The 26,103-nt window shown below is 47.9% G+C and overlaps 1 protein-coding gene across 1 annotated transcript in view; it reads left to right on the forward strand.

Annotated features, from left to right (window-relative positions):
* mtmr7b (myotubularin related protein 7b) overlaps positions 1 to 26,103 on the forward strand; it is a 277,663-nt gene that overhangs the window by 195,277 nt on the left and 56,283 nt on the right. Inside the window, exon 11 of the mRNA XM_070869780.1 lies at positions 11,531 to 11,731. Within this exon, the coding sequence (XP_070725881.1) occupies positions 11,531 to 11,731 (201 nt within the window). The remainder of the gene's footprint in view (positions 1 to 11,530; positions 11,732 to 26,103) is intronic.

Here is a 26,103-nt window from a genome sequence, read left to right on the forward strand (position 1 = left end):
CACGAGACCATACATTGGTGCCCCGCAGACAGTGAGGAGAATCAACCTGCGTTTGGCAGCGTTCTCTTCCCCATCTAGCTCGTTGGCCATGACGTATTGGTCGAGTCGCTCCACAAAAATTTCCCAATCATCTCCCTCCGAGAATTTCTCCAGGATGCCCACTGTTCTCTGCATTTTTGGGTTCGCTATCTGTATCTCGTCGCCAGTTGTTATGTATGGAGAAAGAGTCAGACTGAACACTGTGAGCTCAAAGTAAAGTGTGACCGTAGTCTTTTATTGCAGGTCTCCAGAGTGCCTCTCTAACCTGTGAGGCCTCCTTAAATATCTGTGCTCCCAAGGGATTATGGGATCCCTTGAGGCACCAGGGGATGAACCCTCTGGTGGCTGTACAGAGTAAATACAAGTTTACATATATAACAATCCCAATGAGCCCTTTCAGACATCATTGCCCACATTGAAATGATATACCTGCACAGAAATGGGAACACAAAATAAAGATTTATTACAGAATACAGAAAGATGCAAAAAACATACACATAATCATTTCTCACCCTTGTGCATCTCCTTACAACTCCTCTTATGCAAGCCTATTCTGGAACTATGCTGCAGTGTCTCCCCTGTGGTGCCTCATTGGTCTGGGAAGGCTGCTGTCTTTCAGGTGTAGAAGCTACAGATGTCCTTCTAGGACGCCCTCGACTAACTCTGGCCCAGGAAGGGCTGGCTGCAGACTGGGCCACATCCTCCTCGGTGCCAGTCGGCCTTGGCTTGGGCGAGTCCATTCGAGTCCATGCTTCTCGGCAATGCAGTTTTCAGATGATACAAAAATAGGCTGTGTGGTTGATAATGAAAGAGAAAGCTGTGGACTGCAGGAAGATATCAATCAACTGGTCAGGTGGGAAGAATGGTGGCAAATGGAATATAATCCAGAGAAGTGTGAGGTTATGCGTTTGGGGAGGGCTAACAAGGAAAGGGAATAAACATTAAATGGTGAGACATTGAGAAGTGTAGAGGAACAAAGTGGACTTGCATTTACTCTGTACAGCTACCAGAGGGCTCATTCCCCAGAGTCCCAAGGGATCGCATAATCCCTTGGGAGCACAGGTATTTAAGAAGGCTTCACAGATTGGAGAAGCACTCTGGAGACCTGCAATAAAAGTCTAAGGTCACACTTTACTTTGAGCTCACAGTGTTCAGTCTGACTCTTTCTCCATACACTACAACTGGCGACGAGATACAGATAGCGAACCCAAAGATGCAGAGAACAGTGGGCATCCTGGAAAAATTCTCGGAGGGAGATGATTGGGAAACTTTTGTGGAGCGACTCGACCAGTACTTTGTGGCCAACGAGCTAAATGGGGAAGAGAACGCTGCCAAACGTAGAGCGATCCTCCTCACCGTCTGTGAGGCACCAACGTAAAGCCTCATGAAGAATCTGCTCACTCTAGCGAAACCCACGGAGAAATCGTACAACGATTTGTGCACACTGGTCCAATAGCATTTGAAGCCGAAGAAAGCGTTCTGATGGCGAGGTACCGGTTCGACACCTACAAAAAATCTGAAGGCCAGAAAGTGGCGAGTTATGTCGCCGAGCTAAGACGTCTTGCAGGACATTGCGAATTTGAGCATGTTCTCCAAATGTCCTTCAGAGACTTTTTCGTACTTGGCATTGGCCACGAAACCATACTTTGCAAACTTTTGACTGTAGAGACCCCAACCTTGAGTAAGGCCATAGCGATAGCCCAGGCATTTATTGCCATCAGTGACAATACTAAGCAAATCTCTCAGCACACAAGTGCTGCTACAAGTACTATGAACAAAGTGATGTTGTTTTCGAATCGTAACGTACAGGGCAGGTCACACATACCTGCAGCTACACGTCCGCAGATGTCTCAGCGACCACCATCAAGGGTGATGATACAAGGCTATTAACACTTTGTTGGCGCTGCGGGGGTGATCATCGTTTCCATTCATGCTGATTCAAAGAGTTTGTTTACAAGGGCTGTGGAACAATGGGACACCTCCAATGAGTGTGCAGGCGAGCTGCTAAGCCTGTTAAACCTGCAAATCACCAGGTTGCAGAGGAGGATCACGACGAAACAGAGCCTCAGATAGAGGAGGCAGAGATACAAGGGGTACGCACATTCACCACGAATTTTCCCCCGATAATGCTGAATGTTGAACTAAATGGACTCCCGGTGTCAATGGAGCTGGACACGGGCGCAAGCCGGTACATCATGGGCAAAAAGACCTTCGAAAGGTTGTGGTGCAACAAGGCCTCAAGGCCAGTCTTAACTCCAGTTCGCACGAAACTAAGAACTTACACTAAAGAACTGATTCCTGTAATCGGCAGTGCTACCGTAAAGGTCTCCTATGATGGAGTGGTGCACAAGCTACCACTCTGGTTGGTACTGGGCGATGGTCCCACGCTGCTCGGCAGGAGCTGGCTGGGAAAGATACATAGGAACTGGGACGACATCTGAGCACTATGGCCCACTGACGACACTTCGTGTGCCCAGGTCGTAAACAAATTTCCTTCGCTGTTCGAACCAGGCATCGGGAAATTCCAAGGAGCAAAAGTGCAGATCCACCTAATTCCAGGGGCACGACCCATCCATCACAAGGCGAGAGCAGTACCATACATGATGAGAGAAAGGGTAGAGATCGAGCTAGACCAGCTACAAAGATTGATTTGAGTTCAGCGAGTGGGCCAGTCCTATTGACCCAGTCCTCAAGGGAGACGGCACCGTCAGAATCTGTGGCGATTACTGAGTAACTATCAATCGTTTCTCCCTGCAGGACCAATACCCACTACCAAAAGCCGACGACCTCTTTGCAACGCTGGCGGGAGGAAAGACCTTCACAAAGCTGAATCTGACTTCAGCCTACATGACGCAGGAACTGGAGGAATCATCGAAGGCCCTCACCTGCATCAACACGCACAAAGGTCTTTTTGTTTATAACAGATGTCCGTTTGGAATCCGATCAGCGGCGGCGATATTCCAGAGAAACATGGAAAGTTTATTGAAGTCGGTCCCGCACACTGTGGTCTTCCAGGACGACATCTTGGTCACAGGTCGGAACACAGTCGAGCACCTGCAGAACCTGGACGAGGTTCTTAGTCGACTCAACCGCGTGGGGCTCAGGTTAAAATGCTCGAAGTGCATTTTCTTGGCGCCTGAAGTGGAGTTCCTGGGAAGGAGGATTGCGGCGGACGGTATCAGGCCCACCAATGCGAAGACGGAGGCAATGAAGAGTGCACTGAGGCCATAGAACGTGATGGAGCTGCGGTCATTTCTGCAACTCTTGAACTACTTTGGTAACTTCTTACCGGGTCTCAGCACCCTGCTAGAACCACTACATGTCTTACTACGAAAAGGAGGCGAATGGGTTTGGGGCAAAAGCCAAGAAAATGCCTTTGTAAAAGCGAGAAAATTGTTATGCTCAAACAAATTACTTGTGTTGTATGATCCATGTAAGCGTTTGGTGCGAGCATATGATGCGTCGTCATATGGCGTCGGGTGTGTATTGCAACAAGCTAATGATTTCGGGAAACTTCAACCGGTTGCTTATGCATCCAGGAGCCTGTCTAAGACTGAGAGAGCCTACAGCATGATTGAAAAAGAAGCGTTAGCGTGTGTCTATGGGGTAAAGAAAATGCATCAATACCTGTTTAGGCTAGAATTCGAATTATAAACTGACCATAAGCCACTTATATCCCTGTTTTCCGAGAGTAAACAGATAAATACCAACGCACGGCCCACATCCAGAGATGGGCGCTCACATTGTCCGCATACAACTACGCCATCCGCCACAGGCCAGGCACAGAAAAGTGTGCCGATGCTCTCAGTAGGCTGCCATTGCCCACCACGGGGGTGGAAATGGCGCAGCCTGCAGATCTAGCCATAGAAGCATTTGAAAGTGAGCCCGGCAGATCAAAACCTGGACAAGCCAGGACCCCTTATTATCTCTAGTCAAAAGCTGTGTGCTTCACAGGAGCTGGTCCAGTGTCCCAGTGGAAATGCAGGAAGAGATAAAGTCATTCCAGCGGCGCAAAGATGAAATGTCTATACAGGCAGACTGCCTTCTGTGGGGCAATCGAGTAGTGGTCCCCAAGAAGGGCAGAGACACCTTCATCAATGACCTCCACAGTCCTCACCCAGGCATCGTAATGATGAAAGCGACAGCCAGATCCCACATATGGTAGCCCGGTATCGATGCAGACTTAGAGTCCTGCATTCACACATGTAATACATACTCGCAGTTAAACAATGTACCCAGGGAGACACCGCTAAGTTTATGGTCTTGGCCCTCCAAACCATGGTCTAGGGTACACATCGACTATGCAGGCCCGTTCTTGGGTAAAATGTTCCTTGTGGTTATAGACGCGTACTCCAAGTGGATTGAATGTGAGATAATGTCGGCTAACACGTCCGCTGCCACTACTGAAAGCCTGCAGGCCATGTTTGCCACTCACGGCTTACCCGATGTTCTGGTGAGTGACAAAACGCCATGTTTTACCAGTGCTGAGTTCAAAGAATTCATGACCCATAACGGGATCAAACATGTCACATCTGCCCCGTTTAAACCAACGTCCAATGGTCAGGCAGAGAGAGCAGTGCAAACCATCAAGCAAGGCTTGAAGAGGGTAACTGAAGGCTTACTGCAAACCCACCTATCCCGAGTCCTGCTTAGCTACCGCACGAGACCCCACTCATTCACTGGGATCCCACTTGCTGAACTGGTCATGAAAAGAGAACTTAAGACAAGGCTCTCGTAGGTTCACCCTGATCTACATGAACAGGTAGAGAGCAGGTGACTTGAACAAAGTGCACATCATGATAGCGCAAAGGTGTCACGCGAGATTGAAGTCAATGATCCTATATTTGTATTAAATTATGGACAAGGTCCCAAGTGGCTTCCCGGCACTGTCATGGCCAAAGAGGGGAGCAGGGTGTTTCGGGTCAAACTTTCAAACGGACTCATTCACCGGAAATACTTGGACCAAATCAAACTCAGATTCACGGACTACCCTGGCAACCCACCTTGGACCCTACCTTTTTTGATCCCCCAACATACACACCAGTGGCAACCAACACTACGGTTGACCATGAAGCAGAACCCATCATCCACAGCAGCCCTGCAGGGTCCAACACACCAGGCAGCCCAGCAAGGCCAGCTGCACAGCAGCCCAGCGAGGGCCCAACAAATGATTCAACAACACCAGCTTTCACACCGAGATGATCAACCAGGGCAAGAAGGGCCCCAGATTGACTCACATTGTAAATAGATACCCTTTTGACTTTGGGGGGGAATGTTGTTATATATGTCGACTTGTATTTACTCTGTACAGCCACCAGAGGGCTCATTCCCTGGAGTCACAAAGGATCCCATAATCCCTTGGGAGCACAGGTATTTAAGAAGGCTTCACAGGTTGGAGAGGCACTCTGGAGACCTGCAATAAAAGACTAAGGTCACACTTTACTTTAAGCTCACAGTTTTCAGTCTGACCCTTTCTCCAAACACTACAAAAAGGGACCTGGGAGTGCATGTCCACAGATCCCTGAAAGTAGCAGGCAAGGTGAATAAGGTTATGAGGGACCTAGATATAGTGGATAGATGGCATACGGAATGCTTGCCTTTATTAGCCGAGGCATAGAATATAAGAGCAGATGGGTTATGCTTGAACTGTATAAAACTCTGGTTAGGCCACAGCTGAAGTACTGCATGCAGTTCTGGTCACCGCATTACAGGATGGACATGTTTGCACTGGAGAGGGTACAGAGGAGATTTACTAGGATGTTGCTGGGACTGGAGAATCTTAGCTATGGGGACAGATCGGAGAGGCTGGGTTTGTTTTCCTTGGAACAGAGGAGGCTGTGGGGAGACATCATTGAGGTGTATAAAGTTATGAGGGGCCTAGATATAGTGGATTGAAAGGGCCTATTTCCCTTAGCAGAGGGGTCAACAACCATGGGGCATAAATTTAAAGTAATTGGTAGAAGGTTTAGAGGGGATTTGAGGGGAAATGTCTTCACGCAGAGGGTTGTGGGGGTCTGGAACTCACTGCCTGAAAGGGTGGTAGAGGCAGAAATCCTCACTACATTTAAAAAGTACTTGGATGCGCACTTGAAGTGCCGTAACCTACAGGTATACAGACCAAGAGCTGGAAAGTGGGATAAGGCTGGATAGCCTCTTGTTGGCTGATGCGTACACGATGGGCCGAAATGGCCTCCTTCCATGCTGTAAACTTCTATGATTCTATTATCCTCTAAATCATGGGTGAAATTGATGGGTGAGGACCCATCACGGCTCAGATGTGATACTGCTCACAGTTGAAAAGCCTGCCAATAATCACTGTTCAGGCTTAATCATTTAGAATGGCACTTGGGTAAGGCACACGTCACGATCTTCAAGACAGCAGCAGAAAAAGAAAACTCTAAAGAGGATGGCAGTACAAAGAAATAATTTTCAAGAGTTTTTCATCTCTTTCAAAAAATATATATTCTTCCTTTAAGTCTAAACCAGTGTTGTCCCATTACGTTAGCCACTAGCCACATGTGGCTAATTGGGAATCCAGATGTTGCTAATTGCATTTCTAATAGTAAAAAAATAATGAGTAATAGACACCATTGTTGGGCATACGATCCCAATACTTATATTTGCACAGAGCATGCATCTGTACTTTAACCTTTTTGTGCATTTGTTGGTAAAATGGTAAGACTAAAAGAAGAGTGTGCAAGTGTTTTTTGATCGTTGTGTGCATTGCTTCCTTGCTTACTGTTGTGTGTGCAATAACTGTTAGAGTGAGCACTGTTTAACTCCAAGAGGTATGACCTTGGCTCTGCTTTATTAAGGCCCAAATATACAAAATGGCTGGCCTTTTATACTTGGGCTGCATACACGTGCGTGCAGCCCAATGGCTTCCAACAGTGATGCTATCTAGTGGCTAGTGATTCCAAAAGTACATACATGACAATAACCCCCTCTGAGATATTAACACAGTCTTTTACAAATTGAGATGGCCCGGTGTTTTACGCTCCCGGATTGACCGTCTCAGTTCAACTCCAGCTTTGGATGAGTGTTCAGAGTCTGTTGTGACTGGTGGCTGGGTGGCTGACCTGGTGGGAGTGGCAATGGCCATATTAGTGATTGAAAGTCCATTTTCATTGAACATGTCAGTGATTGAAAGTCCTGATTCATTGATGACCACTGAGTCCTCTAATGACTGGGGGTAGGTTGGTTGGTCGTCGATTGTCTCTTCCTCTGACTGTTCCGGTTCGTCTGTGTGCTGCAGCTTTGTCTGATCCATATGTTTCTTGCATGTTTGCCCATTTTTGAGCTTGACAGTAAATACTCTGTTGCCCTCCTTGGCCATGACAGTACCAGCGATCCACTTGGGACCCTGACCATAACTCAGAACATATACAGAATCATTTACAGAAATATCGCATGACACAGCTACACGATCGTGATACCCTTGCTGACTTTGTCTTCTATATTCAACATGATTATTCAAGTCAGGGTGTACAAGAGATAGCTTGGTCTTAAGATCTCTCTTCATCATTAGTTCAGCAGGTGAGAACCCTGCGTGAGCGTGCGTGGTCTTGTCCTGTAACTCAGCAGTATGCATGACAGGCAGGTCTGCAGTGACCCTTGGGTTACTCGCTTCATACTCTGCTTTATGATTTGGACAGCACGTTCTGCTTGCCCATTGGATGCAATTTTGAACTGTGCTGACCTTACATGTTTGATATCATTGAGTTTCATGAACTCTTGAAACTTCTGACTGGTGAAGCACGATCCGTTGTCACTAACAACAATGTCAGGCAGACCATGTGTCATGAACATGACACTGAGATTCTCAATGGTAGCTGTGGATGTGCTGGATGACATGATTCTACACTCTATCCACTTTGAATATGCATCCACCACAACTAAAAACATCTTCCCCAGGAAGGGACCTGTGAAGTCTATGTGGATCCTGGACCATAGTTTGGACGGCCACGACCACAGACTCAGCAGCGATTCAGCTGATGCTTTGCTGAGCTGCATGCAAGTGTTGCACTGATGCACACATGATTCAAGCTCAGTCAATTCCCAGCCACCATACATGAGACCTGACAATGACTTTCATCATTACAATGCCGGGATATATGCTATGTAGCTCACGTACAAATTTTTCTCTCCCTTTCTTGGGCATAACAACACGATTGCCCCACTGTATATAATCCAGCTGAATAGACAGTTCATCTTTGTGACGAATGTAAGGTTTGGTCTCCTCGCTCATTTGCTTGATTATGGCAGACCAATCACCTTTGAGGATGCAACTCTTCACCACCGATAAAATCGGGTCCTGGCTGGTCCAAGTCTTAACTTGTTGAGCCGTGACAGGGGGTTCCTTCACTTTCAAAAGCATCCATAACTAACAATAAGTCTGCGGTTGTGGCGTTTCCACCTCCAGTGTGGGCAATGGCAAACGGCTCAAAGCATCAGCACAATTATCGGTGCCAGGTCTATGGCGAATGGCATAATCATAAGCGGATAATGTAAGCGTCCATCTCTGGATGCGGGATGAAACATTGGTATTGATACCTGTGTTTTCAGAGAACAGTGAAATGAGCGGCTTGTGATCTGTCTCCAGTTCAAACCGAAGACCAAACAGGTATTGATGCATCTTTTTAACCCCATACACACAGGCTAGTGTTTCTTTCTCTACCTTGCTGTAGGCTCTTTCCACTTTAGAAAAAATTCTTTGACTGGTTGAAGTTTACCCGACTCATTAGCTTGTTGGAGTATGCAACCAATTCCATATGACGAAGCATCACCGGCCAGTACTAAATGTTTACATGGGTCATAACGTACCAGCAGCTTGTTAGAGCAAAGCAGATTAGTGGCTTTCTCAAAAGCTCGGTCTTGAGATGCACCTCACACCCAGTTGTCGCCTTTTCTTAGCAGCATGTGCAGTGGTTCTAATAAGGTGCTCAATTTAGGTAGGAAGTTACAGAAGTAGTTGAGTAGTAGTAGACACAGGAACGAATGCAGCTCCGTCACGTTCTGCGGCTTGGGTGCATTCTTGATGGCCTTGGTTTTCACGTCGTGGACCTGATGCCGTCAGCAGCATTTTTCCTTGCCAGGAATTCGACCTCTGGTACTATGAAGATGCACTTCGAGCGTTTCAGTCTGAGTCCCACTCTATCCAAACGCAGTAGAACCTCTTCCAGGTTGTTCAGATGTTCCTCGGAGTCACGACCTGTGATCAGGATGTCATCTTGGAACACGACGGTTCTGGGAATGGACTTCAGTAGATTCTCCATGTTCCTCTGAAATATTGCTGCAGCCGAGCGAATTCCAAAAGGGCACCTGTGATAAATAAACAGTCCTTTATGCGTGTTAATGTACGTAAGTCTCTTCGATGTCTCGACCAGCTCCTGTGTCATGTAGGCCGATGTCAAGTCCAATTTGGTGACCGACTTCCTCCCGGCTAGCGTTGCAAACAAATCATCAGCCTTCGGTAATGGGTACTGATCCTGTTGCGAAACCCTGTTGATCGTAGCCTTGTAGTCTCCACAGATTCTGACTGTGCCATCACTTTTCAGCACAGGAACAAGGGGGCTGGCCCATTCATTAAATTCGACCGGTGATATGATCCCTTCATGCTGGAGTCTGTCCAGTTCGATTTCGACCTTCACCCTCAACATATACGGAACTGCCCGAGCTTTATGATGGACGGGTCTTGCATCCGAGTCCACGTGGATCTGCACCTTGGCTCCCGTGAAGTTGCCGATGCCTGGTTCGAACAACGAGGGGAACTTGCTCAGTACTCGGGCACATGTACTTTTCTCCGATGACAACGCCTTGATGTCGTTCCAATCACATTGGATTTTTTCAAGCCAGTTCCTGCTGAACAGCGTTGGGCCATTGCCTGGGACAATCCATTGCAGTAATTTGTGTACCGCACCGTCATATGACACTTTAATTGTGGCACTGCCAATCACCGTTATGAGTTCTTTGGTGTACGTGCACAACTTGGCACTGACTGGACTCAGCCTGGGCCTCACAGCCTTAATATCCCACAGCTTGTCGAATGCCCTCTGGCTCATTATCGATTGACTCGCCCCCGTGTCCAGTTCCATCGTTACCGACAGCCCACTAAATTTCACGTTAATCATTATCGGTTTGCTCTTAGTTAGGAACGAGTACAGTCCATACTCTTCCTCCTCTGGTATCTCGGATTGCGTATCTGGATCTGCGCTAGTCTGACTCTCATCCTCCACGTGGTGTGTCATAGCACGCTTGCTCATCTGCGGACACTTGCGCTGGAGATGCCCCACTCTCAGACAGCCTTTGCAACAAAATTGCTAAAATTGGCACTGCTGGTGCCAATGATTTCCCCCACAATGCCAACACGGAGAAATCGGATGCATTCCCGCTGGCAGACTTTGGGCAGGCACAGGTTTCGCGTACGCAGTCGGGTAGGCCCTGCCATGTGCCGCTCTGCCGAACGCTGAATCAATCATATTTGCAGTACTTGCTGAGTTGTGATTTTTCACTGATATCTGCTTTAGACTTCTATCCATCGTCATGCATGACTGAGTGATCGTGATGGCCCTGTTCAAGTCCAACGTCTCCACCACCAGTAGTTTACGCAGGATCACCTTGTGGTTGCTGCCGATTACAAAGAAGTCCCGCAGCATGTCTGCCAACACAGCCCCGAACTTACATGGTCCCGCTAGGTCGGCAACGAATTCCGCTGCATTCTGGCCCTCTGAGCAAACATACATGTAAAATCTTTATCTCGAGATGATGATGCCTTCGATTGGCTTAAGGTGGTCCTGTACCAGTGTATACAATTCTTCATACGTCTTCTCTCTTGGACTTACAGGCAGGAGTAGATTCTTCATCGGACCATAAATTTTTGGACCACAAACCATGAGGAACACCGCCCGGTGCCGATCTGTGTCGCCACGAAGAACTGGCTCAAATGGCTCACAAAGCCTACCCAATCTTCTCCTTCCACAAATCTTCCAACAATCCAATTGTGCTCATTTTTGCATGCAAAGCTTCTTGTTGCCTCGTCATCAAATGTTGTGTATGCAATAACTGTTAGACTGAGTACTGTTTAACTCCACGAGGTATGATTTTGGCTCTGCTTTATTAAGGCCCAAAGTGACTAATGACTGGCCTTTTATACTTGGGCTGCACACACGTGCGTGCAGTCCAATGGTCTCCAACAGTGACGCCATCTAGTGGTTAGTGATCCCAAAAGTAAATACGTGACACTTACTGAATGGTGATAGAAGTTTGTTATGTAAATATATACACACGAAGTACATTTAGCTGTATAGTATGAGTTTATGTACAAAGGCTTTTTCTACTAAAATTAGTGGATGTGATGAAAATGGTGTCACTTCAGCAACTTCAATTGGAGAATGCAGGTCTAAACTACCTTAACAGAGCATATATGATGAGTCCTTTGTTTTTTTTATATTAATTTTTCAAGAAGAAGCTGAATTAATCTTTTGTTTTGCAGATACAGTCACTTGGATGGTGACCCCAGGGAGATTTCACCAGTAATTGATCAGTTTTTTGACTGTGTCTGGCAGCTGATGGAACAATTCCCATGTGCCTTTGAGTTCAATGAAAGATTTCTGGTGCACATTCATCATCATGTCTACTCCTGCCAATTTGGCAACTTTATTTGTAACAACAAGAAAGAGAGCAAAGAGCTGAGGTAAGTGAATTTTAAACATTTCATTCATAGTTCACCATTTATATTCTGTTGTGCATTCATTCTGATAATCTTCAAGTATTGTGCATTTTTATGTAATACAGGTATGACGTCCGAAATCCGGAAAGCTCGGGACCGAGGCCATTCCAGATTCTGGTTATTTCTGGATTTCGGAACGTCTTGCCTGGGCTGAGGGAGGTAGATAGGGTAAGGGAGAGGGGTGTCGGTCGGGCCGCCGGAGGGAGGGGGGCGGTCAAGCTGAGGTTGGCCGGTGGGGGGGTTGATCAGGCCAATGCCGGCGGGGGGGGTCGGTCCGGAGGTCGGGGTGGGTGGGTGGGTCGGGTCGAGGCCAGGGGAGCAGCCGGAGGTCAGGGGACGAGGCGGCCGGAGGTCGGGCGGCTGGAGGTTGGGCCAGAGGCCAGGGGAGATCGGGCGGCCGGAGGTCGGCGGAGGTGGGGGGCAGAGGCCGGGGGAGGTCGGACAGCCGGAAGCTGGGGGAGGTCTGGCGGCTGAGGCAGGGGAGTCCGGATTTCGGAACATTTTCCGGACGACCCTGCCATGGATCGGCCCGGTGTCCGGATTCCGGAACTCTTGATTTTGGACGTCGCAACTGTAGTACCATAAGACTGCATTGTCTAGAACAAAGGTATAATTTATTTGTTTAGCCCGCTGAGGCAGCGAGGCTGATTACACAAGTTGTGGCGTCAAACAGGTATAGTTTGTTAGTGGACGCACAAGCCTGAGGCCTGTTGTTCACCCAAAGCACTGAAGGTGCTGTTATGTAGCCAGACCCATATAAAGCAGGTGTTACTTGAAAGGGCCTCGAGCCATTTTAGGACTTGCTGTCTCAAAGGGGAGTCCAGTTGTTCGATAAAACATTTATTTCCTATATGTACAAGTCGTCTTTGTTAGTTATTCCCTTTTTTCAATTCTTCAATTTCTGGGGTCTATTGTGTTGATTTTTGTCAATTTTAGTCCAGATCCTATCTTCCACCTGTGGGTAGTTGCCATAAGCAATGTTTAATATGGCACTGACAGTTCAGGCCATGGGCAATCCACTATGTATACCATTAGATTTGCTGGTTCTGGATGAAACAGAAATAATGTGCATTTATATTTCCTTTTCATGTTTTCGGATTGTACCAAAGTAATTTGCAACCAAAGAATTACTTTTTAAAATGCAGTCACTGTTCTCACATAGACAAATTCAGGGGGTTAAGTTGTGTGTAGCAAACAACAAATGAGATGAATGACCAGATGATCTATTTAGTTGATGTTGGTTAAGAGAGGAATATTGATCATCACACTGGGAGATTTCCTTACATTTGGATCTTTTCTGTCCACTTAAACAGGCTGATAGAACCAAGGTTTAACGTCTCACCTGAAAGATTATACCTCTGAAAGTGCAAGACTGACTCATACTAATACAAAAGCAAATACTCCAGATGCTGGAATCTGAAATAAAAACAGAAAATGCTGGAAATACTCAGCAGGTCAGGCAGCATCTGTGGAGAGAGAAAGAGAGTTAATGTTTCAGGTTGATGACCCTTTGTCAGAACTGGAAAAAGTTAGAGATGTAACAGGTTTTTAAGCAAGTGTAGGGGGCAGGAAAAGGGGGGATGGGAGGAAAGAAGAAAAGAGAAGGTCTGTGATAGGGTGGAAGGCAGAAGTCAGTCCGTCAGCATGACCCTGAGTTTCCAGTCGCCTGCCACTTTAATTCTCCGCTCCATTCTGATCTCTCCATCCTCGGCCTCTTACATTGTTCCAATGAAGCTCAACGTAAGCTCAAGGAACAGCACCTCATCTTTCATTTAGGCACTTTACAGCCTTCTGGACTCAACATCGAGTTCAACAATTTCAGACCATAACCTCTGCCCCAATTTTTTTCTTTTTTTCTGTTTTTTTCTCTTTCCCACGGCAGCTGTTGATGATTCTGCCATCTCCATTTACACCCTATCTAGATTCATCTTTTGTTTCTTAACTTGTCCTTACCATCTCCTTTTGCTGTAGTGGGTGGTGGGTTTGTCAGCCTTTTCTGACCTTGACGGTTTGAATCATCCCACTCCCTGGTTCTAGGGCTTGGAATTATTTAGGGAATGTGATAGATGTAGACAGACAACTGTTTGGTGCAAGAACAAATATTTTATTTAGAAAATAGCACACCACACTAATTAACTTAATAGCATATAACAAAATGTACAGAAAAAAGGGGGGGAAACGTATACGCAACGGGTACAGAGGTTATGCAGTGAGGAAAAAAACCACCTCCCACTACTACAATAACTAGGTTAGGCTCTGAAATTGCAGGGACTATGCTCACCAAAGGATTTCTCCACAGTTTAGACCAGTTGCACACTGCTTTCTCTCTCCTCAATCTTATGGATTCTTTGGCTGGTTGCGGTATCTTCGGTATTAGCACTGGTCGATGTTTTGATGGTAAATAAGTTTTTTCCTTGAATCAGCGCTGGATGATTGTTGGTTTTTCAGTGACTCCGAGGCTTCTTGTTAGGTTCTTCTTGTTGCGTTGCTGTAACCTCGTGTGGCAAGTTAGATGTTTCAAAGCCAGAGTCAAAGAGCCCAGAATCCAAGTGCTTTTCCAGAGTATTCTCAGGTACGTTTCTTCAAAAGTGTTTCCTCAGCCCAAAGGTTACCACCCAAGCTACCAGCAAGGCCCCCAGTTATACCTTAGAGGCTGCTTAAACTTTTGCGACAAAACTCGGGTGCACAATTGATTTTTGATGATTGCTTTTGTGCGATTTTGGCAGGCTGATCAACTTCAATGTGATCCCTTTGTGAGAATTTTGGTGGGCTGATTGAGCATTAGCATGATACAAGATTCCCAAAGGTATTGATGGGGTTTTCGATGGTGCTGTTAGAATGTAATCAGGCCTTGATACTGTCCATTGTGTGTTTTGCTGATGCCAGGGTTTTTCTGTCTAGCCGTTTTAAGAACTATTAAAATATGTATGTATCTGGGTCCCTGATAAGTGGGCTTTTGTTAGACTGCTCATGTCTCCCTGGGGCCTGCCTCCCAGGTGGGTTAGCAGCCCCATAAGGATCCCATTTCCCTATGCAGACCCAGCATACAATGTAAAATGTCCAAACTCAATCAAAAAGGCCCTAGTTTAGTCCAAAGGCACCTAATAGTGAGATATTTCTGTCTACATTTCTCCTCCAAAAGTCTAACACAGTTCCCTTTTAAATTCCAGACACATGTCCATTGAGTAGGAGGTCCCAGAATTTTGTGAATCCTACAGTCCCGCCTTTGACACTATTCCCTTATAGTGTCACCGTTGGTGAACAAAATTCCTAATATCCCAGAGCCAAACCTTCCCTCAATTACCTAGTTGAAAAAAAAACCTTGAAACATTACATTTCCCTCACGAATATAATACATTGTATGCCTTTTGTGTTACAAGTTCCATTGGCAGAGGGGATCCAACCTCCCCCCCTCCACTCTTACATGTCATACATTCAATACATTTCAAGATTCTTCAAGGTACATTACAAACTTTCAGAGTAGACTCAAACATTACAAAATTTTAAAGTACCCTCCCCTAGGTGTATCTTACAGCCGCGAGGTCAGTTACACATTAACAAAACATTCAGGTTACAAACCACTTTTATACAAAATAAAATACAGCACTTTATACAGAAAAAACAAAATAATACTTAAACGCCCAATATTTCCCTCTTAACCCAAAGCCCTGCGCTTGTACAGCAGGTGGTCTGGGACTTTAAATTTAAATAGAAATCCCTGCGATTGTACTGCCGTACCTCATATCTCTGTTCCATGTTTTACTCCCTCCCTCCACACACATGTCACGCAGCCTATTCAGGGCTCATCGAATACCCTCTGGTGCCGGGATCGGCGGCTGTTTTCCCTCTTCCTGCAACTAGTCCACAGTAAATACACTACAATGACAAGCTGACACAAAACAAGAGTATGGGAGACAATCCGAATCCATGGAGGGACTTCTATGTTCTCCATCAAATCCCACCAGGGTGGAACTTTTATCTCTGTGATTTCCTTCCTAACTTGCACTGTTTTCTGCTCTAGCGTGTAGAAATGTTTCTGGGACATTTCCATTGCCTTGAGCAGAGCGGTGAGATGTTCAGGCAGAGGGGGGATGGTATACCCGAAATGTGCAACGTAATTTTGCAGGTTTATTGCATGTGCACCTCAGCTCCGGCACCCAGAGAGGTCAGTACATGTCATAGCGTGCTCCCACCTTACGATGTAAGGTGGGACCGCTGTGAAACGAATGTGTGCTCCTCCCTGAATGACCCCTATATTCTCCACACTGTAAACGGGTGCTGGTCGGGATGTCTCACTCATGACTGGCATCCTGACCACTACCCCATAAGTGTATGGTTGGACCGTCCATAGTCCACTGGTACAGGGTAGGCTTCAGAGGCTAGACGGAGCTGACACGGACTTAGTGAATAACTATACGTAATATGCCCTTACTATACAGTACAAATGCATACGAGACCCATACTAGAGAGAAGGTCACTCTGTGACCAGTAACCTTTATTAGCCAGCACTGAAGTGGAGAAGATAGATGGTGCTTCCCCATTTATACCTGAAAGTCCAGGTTGGGAATGTCTCCCACAAGTTCACCACCGAGTGGTCAGTGTTCTCACGGTGTACAACTTAGGTCAGTTGAAACATGGATTACAATGACAGTCGAATACATGACATCACCTCCCCCCAAAGTCTTATTGGGATCACAGGTTAAGTCTCTCTGGTGGTTTACGCTCCCTTGTAGAGCGCCTGAGTTGGGGCTGGTCTGAGTGTCTGCTGCTTGCGGTGCCTCAGGCCTGTCCGGACTGCCCACAGAAACTGGGCTCTCCTCCACTGGGTTCGGTCACCTGTGGTGGAATGAACTCTACAACGTGTTCTTCCTCTGTTTCTTCTATGGGGTTGCTGAACCTCTTTTTTGTTTGATCCACGTGTTTGCGGCAGATTTGTCCTTTGGTAAGTTTAACTATCAGAATCCTATTCCCCTCTTTGGCAATCACAGTGCCTCCGAGCCATTTGGGCCCCCAAGCGTGGTTGAGGACAAATACAGGGTCATTGACATCAATACATCGCGCCCTCGCATTCCCGTCATGATAGTCACATTGTGACCGGCGCCTGCTCTCAACAATTCCTTTCATGGTGGGGTGTATAAGGGATAATCTGGTTTTGAGTGCCCTTTGCATGAGCAACTCTGCGGTTGGAACCCCTGTGAGCGAGTGTGGTCGGGATCTATTGGCCAACAGGAGGCGTGATAAGCGGCTTTGTAGGGAACCCCCTTGGATTCTGAGCATCCCCTGTTTGATTATCTGCACTGCTCGTTCCGCCTGGCCGTTTGAGGCCGGCTTGAACGGTGCCGTTCTAACATGGTTGATACCATTTCCTGCCATGACGTCCTGGAATTAAATGCTTCGAAAGCATGGGCCATTGTCGCTGACCAAGACGTCTGGTAGACCATGGGCGGCGAACATCGCCCGTAGACTTTCTACCGTGGCAGAGGATGTGCTTGAATTGAGAATGCCACACTCGATCCATTTGGAGTAGGCATCGACTACAACCAAAAACATTTTTCCCATGAAAGGACCTGTGTAGTCCACATGAATGCATGACCATGGCTTGGTGGGCCAGGACCAGGGGCTAAGGGGGGCTTCCCTGGGCGCATTGCCCGGCTGGGCACACGTGTTACTCCTGCGAACACAAAGTTCCAGGTCTGCATCTATCCCTGGCCACCAAACGTGTGACCTGGCAATTGCCTTCATCATGACAATGCCCGGGTGCTCATTGTGGAGTTCTCGGATGAACGCCTCTCTGCCCATCTGGGGGATGACTACTCGGTTTCCCCATCGTAGGCAATCGGTCTGAATCGAGAGTTCATCCTTGCGCTTGTGAAATGGTTTAAATTCCTCAGGGCATGCCCCGTGCGTTGCTGCCCAGTCCCCATTCAGGACACATTTCTTGACTAGAGACAGTAGCGGGTCTCTATTTTCCAGACTTTGATCTGACGGGCTGTCACGGGTGAGCCTTCGCTTTCGAAAGCTTCAACAGCCATGACCATCTCAGCAGCAGGCTCGGTCGCCCCCTCGGTGGTGGCTAGTGGGAGCCTGCTGAGTGCATCGGTGCAGTTTTCAGTGCCTGGTCTGTGCCGAATTGTATAGTCATAGGCGGCTAACTTGCATTTATGGCCTTGTTGTCGGCCAAAAGAGACGTTAGGGGTTTGTGATCTGTCTCCAGCTCAAATTTCCTGCCAAACAGGTACTGGTGCATTTTTTTTACTGCACATACACATACAAGCGCTTCCTTTTCTACCATCCCATAGCCCCTTTCTGCTTGGGACAGACTTCTGGAGGCATAAGCTACCAGCTGTAACTGACCCTTGGCATTAACATACTGCAACACACACCCAATCCCATAGGACGACGCATCGCACGTTAAAACAAGTTTCTTACATGGGTCATATAACGTTAATAGATTGTTGGAGCATAACAAATTGCATGCTCTATCAAAAGCCCTTTCCTGGCTGTCCCCCCAGACCCATTCACGACCTTTGCATAGGAGCACGTGTAGCGGCTCTAACAGCGTGCTCAATTTGGGAATAAAGTTACCAAAATAGTTCAGGAGCCCCAGGAACGAACGCAGCTCCGTCATGATACAGGGTCTGGGTGCTCTCTGGATCGCTTCCGTTTTGGACGCAGTAGGTCTGATCCCGTCTGCTGCTACCCTCATCCCCAGGAATTCTACCTCTGAAGCTAGGAAGACGCACTTCGCCTTTTTCAGTCGCAGCCCTACCCGGTCCAGTCTGCGTAGCACCTCCTCCAGGTTGTGGAGGTGTTCTTCAGTATCGCAATCCATGATGAGGATGTCGTCTTGGAAAACCACCGTCCTTGGAATAGACTTGAGGAGACTTTCCATGTTTCATTGAACGATCGCGGTGGCCAAGCGAATCCCGAACGGACATCTGTTGTACTCCAACAACCCCTTGTGTGTCGTGATGGTGGTCAGCTTCTTCGATTCACTCTCCAGCTCCTGGGTCATGTAAGCTGAGGTCAGGTCCAATTTTGAGAAAAGTTTGCCACTGGATAGCGTCGCAAAGAGGTCTTCCGCTCTCAGTAGCGGATACTGGTCTTGGAATGACACCCGATTGATGGTGGCCTTGTAATCACCACATATCCTGACCGACCCAGCCGCCTTGAGCATCGGCACAATCGGGCTCGCCCAGTCACTGAATTCGACTGGCGAGATGATGCCTTCCCTCAGCAGGCGGTCCAATTCGCCTTTTATCTTTTCCCACATCATGTACGACACCGCTCTGGCCTCTGGTGTACTGGCCTGGCGTCCGGGTTTATGTGAATCACTGCCTTGGTCCCCATGAAAGTGCCAATTCCAGGTTGAAATAGTGAGTCTAATTTGTCCAGGACCTGTGAGCATGCTATTCGCTCCACAGAAGAAACTGCATTGACATCGCATCAATATCCAGTTCATGGCAGCAATCCAACTCCTCCCCAGCAGTGCGGGACCGTTCCACGGGACAATCCAGAGTGGCAACCTGTTCTCCAAATCTTTGTGGGTCACGACTACCGTGGCGCTGCCTAGCACCGAAATGATCTCCTTTGTATATGTCCGTAGCTGTGCATCAATCGGCATTAATTTTGGCCTCCTGGCCTTGGACGCCCACAACTTGTCAAACTGTTTGATACTCATCAGGGACTGGTTGGCCCCCGTGTCTAGCTCCATTGATACTGGGATGCCATTGAAGAGCACTTTCATCATTATCAGTGGCGTCCTGGTGTATGAACTATATACGTGCTCCACATGAACTCGTGAACTTCAGCTTCCAGCGATTTCCCCCAGTGTCCATTTGGCCTCGTAGGGCTTACATCGGGCCCGTCCTCCTCGTACATCAGCCTGGCTGCAGGCTTCCTGCACATACGCGCTAAGTGACCGCTGACGTTGCAGATTCTGCAGGTATATTGCTGATACCTGCAAGCTCTGGCTGTGTGTTTGCCTCCACACCTCCAACATGAGCCGTTGTTGGAAACAAAAGGTCCATTACCAGCCGATCGTCTTTGACTGTCTCTATAACTGTCCTTAAACACACCATTGTCAGGTGTTGATGGCCCCATTACTGGCCACATTTTCCCTTGCGATGGCATGAATCGCCATTCAGCTAGCCATTGTCTCTGTTGAATTCCCCCTTTGGGTTCGACTACATGCTCGGGCATATCCGATTGCCCCTGTCTGCCTGGAGAACTGTGTGCCGTGTTAACAATGTTGACTCCCTGTCCATTTGCTGCATTTAAACCAAGATTTTTGTCAAACATCATTCTGGTCTCTTCCTCCCCTGAGATAAATGTCTGGGCCATCAAAGCTGCCGTTTCCAGGGTCAAGTCTCTGGTCTCAATCAGTTTCCTGAAAACCCCAGCATGCCCGATGCCCTCAATAAAAAAGTCTCGCAGCATCTCTGCTCTGCATGCATCTGGGAACTTACATAGGCTCGCCAGTCGCCGGAGATCTGCCACAAATCTGGAACACTTTGCCCTTCTCGCCGATGGTGCCTGTAAAACCGGTGTCTCGCCATGTGCATGCTGCTCGCCGATTTAAAGTGTTCCCCGATCAACTTATTGAGCTCTTCAAAAATCTTGTCCGCCGGCTTCTCTGGCACTAGAAGGTCCATCATCAGGGAGTACGTCCTGGATCCACAAACCGTCAGGAGATGAGCCCTGCGTTTGTCGGCCGAATCCTGTCCCAGCCATTCCTTAATGACGAAACTTTGCTGTCGTCTCTCAATAAAATCGTCCCAATCATCACCAACACAGTACCTCTCGTCTGTGCTGCTAGTGGCCATGCTCGCGTGGTTTAAATCCCAGTTTCTCGTCCCCAAAAATATGTCCTTACTATACTGTACAAATGCACACGAGGCCCATACTAGAGAGAAGGTCACTGTACAGTCCTGTCCCCTCAGTACAGATTCACACGAGGCATGTAGTGAAGTCAAGGTCACTCTGGACCTGCACCTTTATTTCACAGCTCTGGAATGCTGCACTTGCCTGAGACCTGTCCTTATATACCTGTCTCTTGCAAGTGTACCCCTGGTGGTAAGGTATGCTGGTGGTTACAGGTCATATCTTATTACAGTCATGTACAGCATGTTAGGATACAGTTATATATAATAATGTAAGATACATGACATCACCTTCCCCCAAGGTCTTATTGTCTTTATAGGTTCAGTCTCTCAGGTGGTCTACGCTCTCGCGTGGAGCGTCTGAGTTGTGGTTCAGTTGTTTGCCTTGGTGTCTGTTTTTCTTTGGGTGTGGTTGCTGGTATCTCGCCTGGGCTGTCTGTTTCGATTGGTGTGATTGTTGTTGACTCGCCTGGGCTGTCTGTTGGGATTGCCCTTTCCTCAGGTTGTTCCCTCTGTCTGTCCACCAGGTGTGGTGCGAGTTCCACATTGTAGTCTGCCTCTGGTTCCGCAGTGTTGTTGGTAAATCTGCTTTTGACTTGGTCTACATGCCTCCAGCAGGTTTTGCCATTGTCCATTTGTACTACCAGTAGCCTGTTTCCTTCCTTGCCCGTTACTGTCCCTGCAAGCCATTTGGGACCCCTGCCATAGTTTAGTACAAACACTTTGTCCCCGATCTCATTCCATCTCCCCCCTCGAATTTCTGTCATGGTACTCAGTCAGCTGACGGCGCTTTGCCTCAACGATTTCGTGCATGTCTGGGAGGATTAATGAGAGCCTTGTTTTTAAAGTCCTTTTCATCAACAGTTGCGCGGAGGGGGATCCCAGTAAGTGAGTGCGGACGAGATCTGTATGCCAGCAGCAGTTGCGACAGGCGACCCTGCAGCGTGGGACCTTGGATTTTAAGCATGCCTTGTTTAATGATTTGCACTGCTCTCTCCACCTGGCCTTTGGAGGCCGGCTTGAACGGTGCCTTCTTGACGTGATTTATGCTGTGGTCAATTACAAAATCTTGGAATTCTGCGCTGGTGAAGCACGGACCATTGTCACTGACCAATATGTCAGGGATTCCGTGCATTGCAAACATGGTTGCGAGGCTCTCCACAGTGGTGGAGGTTGTGCTCGAGTTTAAAATGGTGCATTTGATCCACTTTGAAAATGCATCTACAACTACCAGGAACATTTTGCCCATGAATGGGCCCGCATAATCTGTGTGCACCCGCGACCACGGTTTGGTAGGCCAGGGCCAGGGGCTCAGGGGAGCCTCTCTGCGGGCATTGCTGAGTTGGGCACAAATGGTGCACCTTCAGACGGAGAGTTCCAAGTCCGCGTCAATACCAGGCCACCAGATGTAGGATCTGGCTATGGCCTTCATGAGAACGATCCCCGGGTGCTCGCGGTGGAGCTCCCGGACAAATGCCTCTCTGCCTCGCAGAGGCATGACTACTCAGCTGCCCCACATCAGGCAGTCTGCTTGTAGTGATAGCTCATGCATGCGCCTGTGAAAAGGTTTTAATTCCTCGGGGCAGGCATCGCGAGCCTCTGCCCAGTCACCGGTTAGGACACATCTTTTTACTAAGGATAATGTGGGGTCGCTGGCCATCCAGGCTCTGATTTGGCGAGCTGTCATGGGCGAATCTGTGGACTCAAAGGCATTGATTGCCATGACTATCTCACAGTCCTGTTCGTCAGACCCTTCCATGGTCACCAGGGGTAGCCTGCTGAGCGCGTCGGCACAGTTGTCTGTGCCTGGTCTGTGCCTTATGGTATAGTCGTAGGACGCCAGCATGAGTGTCCACCGTTGAATTCGCGCCGAGGCGTTGGCGTTTATTGCCTTGCTCTCAGATAGGAGGGACGTGAGGGGCTTGTAGTCGGTTTCTAACGCGAACTTGGCCCCGAAAAGGTATTGGTGCATCTTTTTGACACCGTACACGCACACGCGAGAGCCTCCTTCTCTACCATTCCGTACCCGTGCTCCGCCCGCGAAAGTGACCTGGAGGCATAAGCTATGGATTGTAATTTGCCCGCACTATTGACATGTTGCAAAACGCACCCGACCCCATACGCTGACGCATCGCATGTGAGAACTAGCTTTTTACCTGGGTCAAAGAAAGTCAAAACACTGTTGGAACACAGAAGGTTGCGTGCCTTATTGAAGGCGCGTTCCTGGGCGTCCCCGCAAAACCAATCGCACCCCTTCCCGAGTAGCACAGGGAGAGGCTCCAGCAGCGTGCTTAAGTTCTGCATAAAGTTATCAAAGTAATTGAGTAGCCCGAGAAAGGCACGCAGTTCTGAGACATTCCGGGGCCTGGGTGCCAGGCGAATTGCTTCTGTTTTGGACTCTGTTGGGCGGATTCCATCAGCGGCAATCCTTCTGCCCAAAAATTCAATCTCGGGTGCGAGAAACAGGCACTTGGATTTGTTGACTCGTAGGCCTACCCGATCCAACCGCTTTAGTACTTCCTCCAAATTATGGAGATGGGAGTCGGTGTCCCTGCCCGTGATAAGTATGTCGTCTTGAAATACAACCGTCCCCGGGATAGACTTGAGCAGAATCTCCATGTTGCGCTGGAATATGGCAGCTGCTGACCTGATGCCGAATGGGCATCGATTGTACATGAAAAGGCCTCGATGTGTGTTGATGGTGGTGAGTAGCTTGGATTCCTCGGTCAATTCTTGCGTCATATACGCAGATGTGAGGTCTAGTTTTGAGAAAAGTTTACCTCCAGCCAATGTGGCAAATAAGTCCTCCGCTCTGGGCAGCAAGTACTGGTCCTGTAGGGAGACTCTGTTTATAGTAGATTTGTAGTCCCCACAGATTCGTACGGATCCATCAGGCTTCATGACTGGGACGATGGGACTTGCCCAGTCGCTAAATTCCACAGGTGATATAATGCCTTCCCGCAGAAGCCTGTCTAGTTCGTGTTCAATCTTTTCCCTCATCACATAGGGTACAGCTCTGGCCTTGTGATGGACCGGTCTAGCATCCTGTGTGATGTAGATTTTGACTTTGGCCCCTTTGAAAGTGCCCACACCTGGCTGAAAGAGATGTTCAAATCGCTTTATAACTGTTGAGCAGGAGGTCCGTTCCTCTAATGACATGCATGGACATCATCCCATTTCCAGTTTAGTTTTGCCAGCCAGCTTCTCCCCAGCAGTGCTGAGGGGTCTCCGGGGACAATCCACAGGGAAAGTCGGTTCACTGTCCCTTTGTGTGTGACCGAGAGCATGGCGCTGCCGAGGACTGGTACGATTTCTTTGGTATAGGTCCTTAGTTTGGTGTCGACCCTCGTGAGTTTTGGTCTGTCTCTTTTATGCGGCCACAGTTGTTCAAATTGTTGAGCGCCCATGAGAGATTGACTCGCTCCCGTATCTAGCTCCATGTTGACAAGTATCCCGTTGAGTAGGACCCTCATCATTATAGGAGGTGTCCTGTTGTAGGAGCAGCGGCCATTGATCGTGTTGACCCGCTGTACATCGTGTCCCGGGTACTGTCCCCACCGTCTTCTGGTCCGCTTTCCGACCATCCAATTCGTATACCAGCCGAGCTGCCGGTTTTTTGCATATGCGGGCCAAATGCCCTGTATATTCACAGTTCCTGCAAACAGCCTGCTGAAATCAATATCCCCTTGACGAGTGCCCACCCCCACACCTCCAGCACAGACTGCTTCTATTGTTCTATGCTTGAAACTATCATTAAGGAAGAAATAGCGGGACATCGAGATAGGATTAGTGCAATCAAGCAGACGCAGCATGGATTCATGAAGGGGAAATCATGTTTAACTAATTAACTGGAATTCTTTGACGATATAACGAGCATGGTGGATAGAGGTGTACCGATGGATGTGGTGTATTTAGATTTTCAAAAGGCATTCGATAAGGTGCCACACACATGGTTACTGCAGAAGATAAAGGTACGCGGAGTCAGTGGAAATGTATTAGCATTGATAGAGAATTGGCTAGCTAACAGAAAGCAGAGAGTCGGGATAAATGGGTCCTTTTCGGGTTGGAAATCGGTGGTTAGTGGTGTGCCACAGGGATCGGTGCTGGGACCACAACTGTTTACAATATACATAGATGACCTGGAAGAGGGGACAGAGTGTAGTGTAACAAAATTTGCAGATGACACAAAGATTAGTGGGAAAGCGGGTTGTGTAGAGGACACAGAGAGGCTGCAAAGAGATTTAGATAGGTTAAGCGAATGGGCTAAGGTTTGGCAGATGGAATACAATGTCGGAAAGTGTGAGGTCATCCACCTTGGAGAAAAAAACAGTAAAAGGGAATATTATTTGAATGGGGAGAAATTACAACATGCTGCGGTGCAGAGGGACCTCGGGGTCCTTGTGCATGAATCCCAAAAAGTTAGTTTGCAGGTGCAACAGGTAATCAGGAAGGCGAATGGAATGTTGGCCTTCATTGCGAGAGGGATGGAGTACAAAAGCAGGGAGGTCCTTCTGCAACTGTACAGGGTATTGGTGAGGCCGCACCTGGAGTACTGCGTGCAGTTTTGGTCACCTTACTTAAGGAAGGATATACTAGCTTTGGAGCGGGTACAGAAACGATTCACTAGGCTGATTCCGGAGATGAGGAGGTTACTTTATGACGATAGATTGAGTTGACTGGGTCTTTACTCGTTGGAGTTCAGAAGGATGAGCGGTGATCTTATAGAAACATTTAAAATTATGAAAGGTTTAGACAAGATAGAGGCAGAGAGGTTGTTTCCACTGGTTGGGGAGACTAGAACTCGGGGGCACAGCCTCAAAATACGGGGGAGCCAATTTAAAACCGAGTTGAGAAGGAATTTTTTCTCCCAGAGGGTTGTGAATCTGTGGAATTCTTTGCCCAAGGAAGCAGTTGAGGCTAACTCATTGAATGTATTCAAGTCACAGATAGATTTTTAACCAATAAGGGAATTAAGGGTTATGGGGAGCGGGCGGGTAAATGGAGCTGAGTCCACGGCCAGATCAGCCATGATCTTGTTGAATGGCGGAGCAGGCTCGAGGGGCTAGATGGCCTATTCCTGTTCATAATTCTTACGTTCTTTTGTTCCCAAAGAATGAGCTGCGTCTGGCTAATCTCTCTTGAGCTTCTCTCAGTTTGTAGTTGATTGGTCGCATTGTGGGTTGATGAGGTGTGAACGGCTGTTCCTGTGGCCCTTGATGGCTTCTGGCACCATTGCCTGCTGTTGAGAGCCTGTTCTCCTGGTTTTGTCTGTGTGTGGGGGTAGCAGCTTGTTTAATGCTGTGAACTTCTTGTTCCGATATTTCATTAGTTGTCGTACCTGCATTGTAAATCAACCTCGTTTCTTCTTCTCCTACCAAGAATGTCTGTGCAACCAGTGCTGCTGCCTCTAAGGTCAGGTTCTTGGTCTCTATGAGCTTTCGGAATATGCCTACG

The sequence above is a fragment of the Pristiophorus japonicus genome, chromosome 2, assembly GCF_044704955.1.
Source record: "Pristiophorus japonicus isolate sPriJap1 chromosome 2, sPriJap1.hap1, whole genome shotgun sequence".
Classification (NCBI taxonomy): Eukaryota; Metazoa; Chordata; class Chondrichthyes; family Pristiophoridae; genus Pristiophorus; species Pristiophorus japonicus.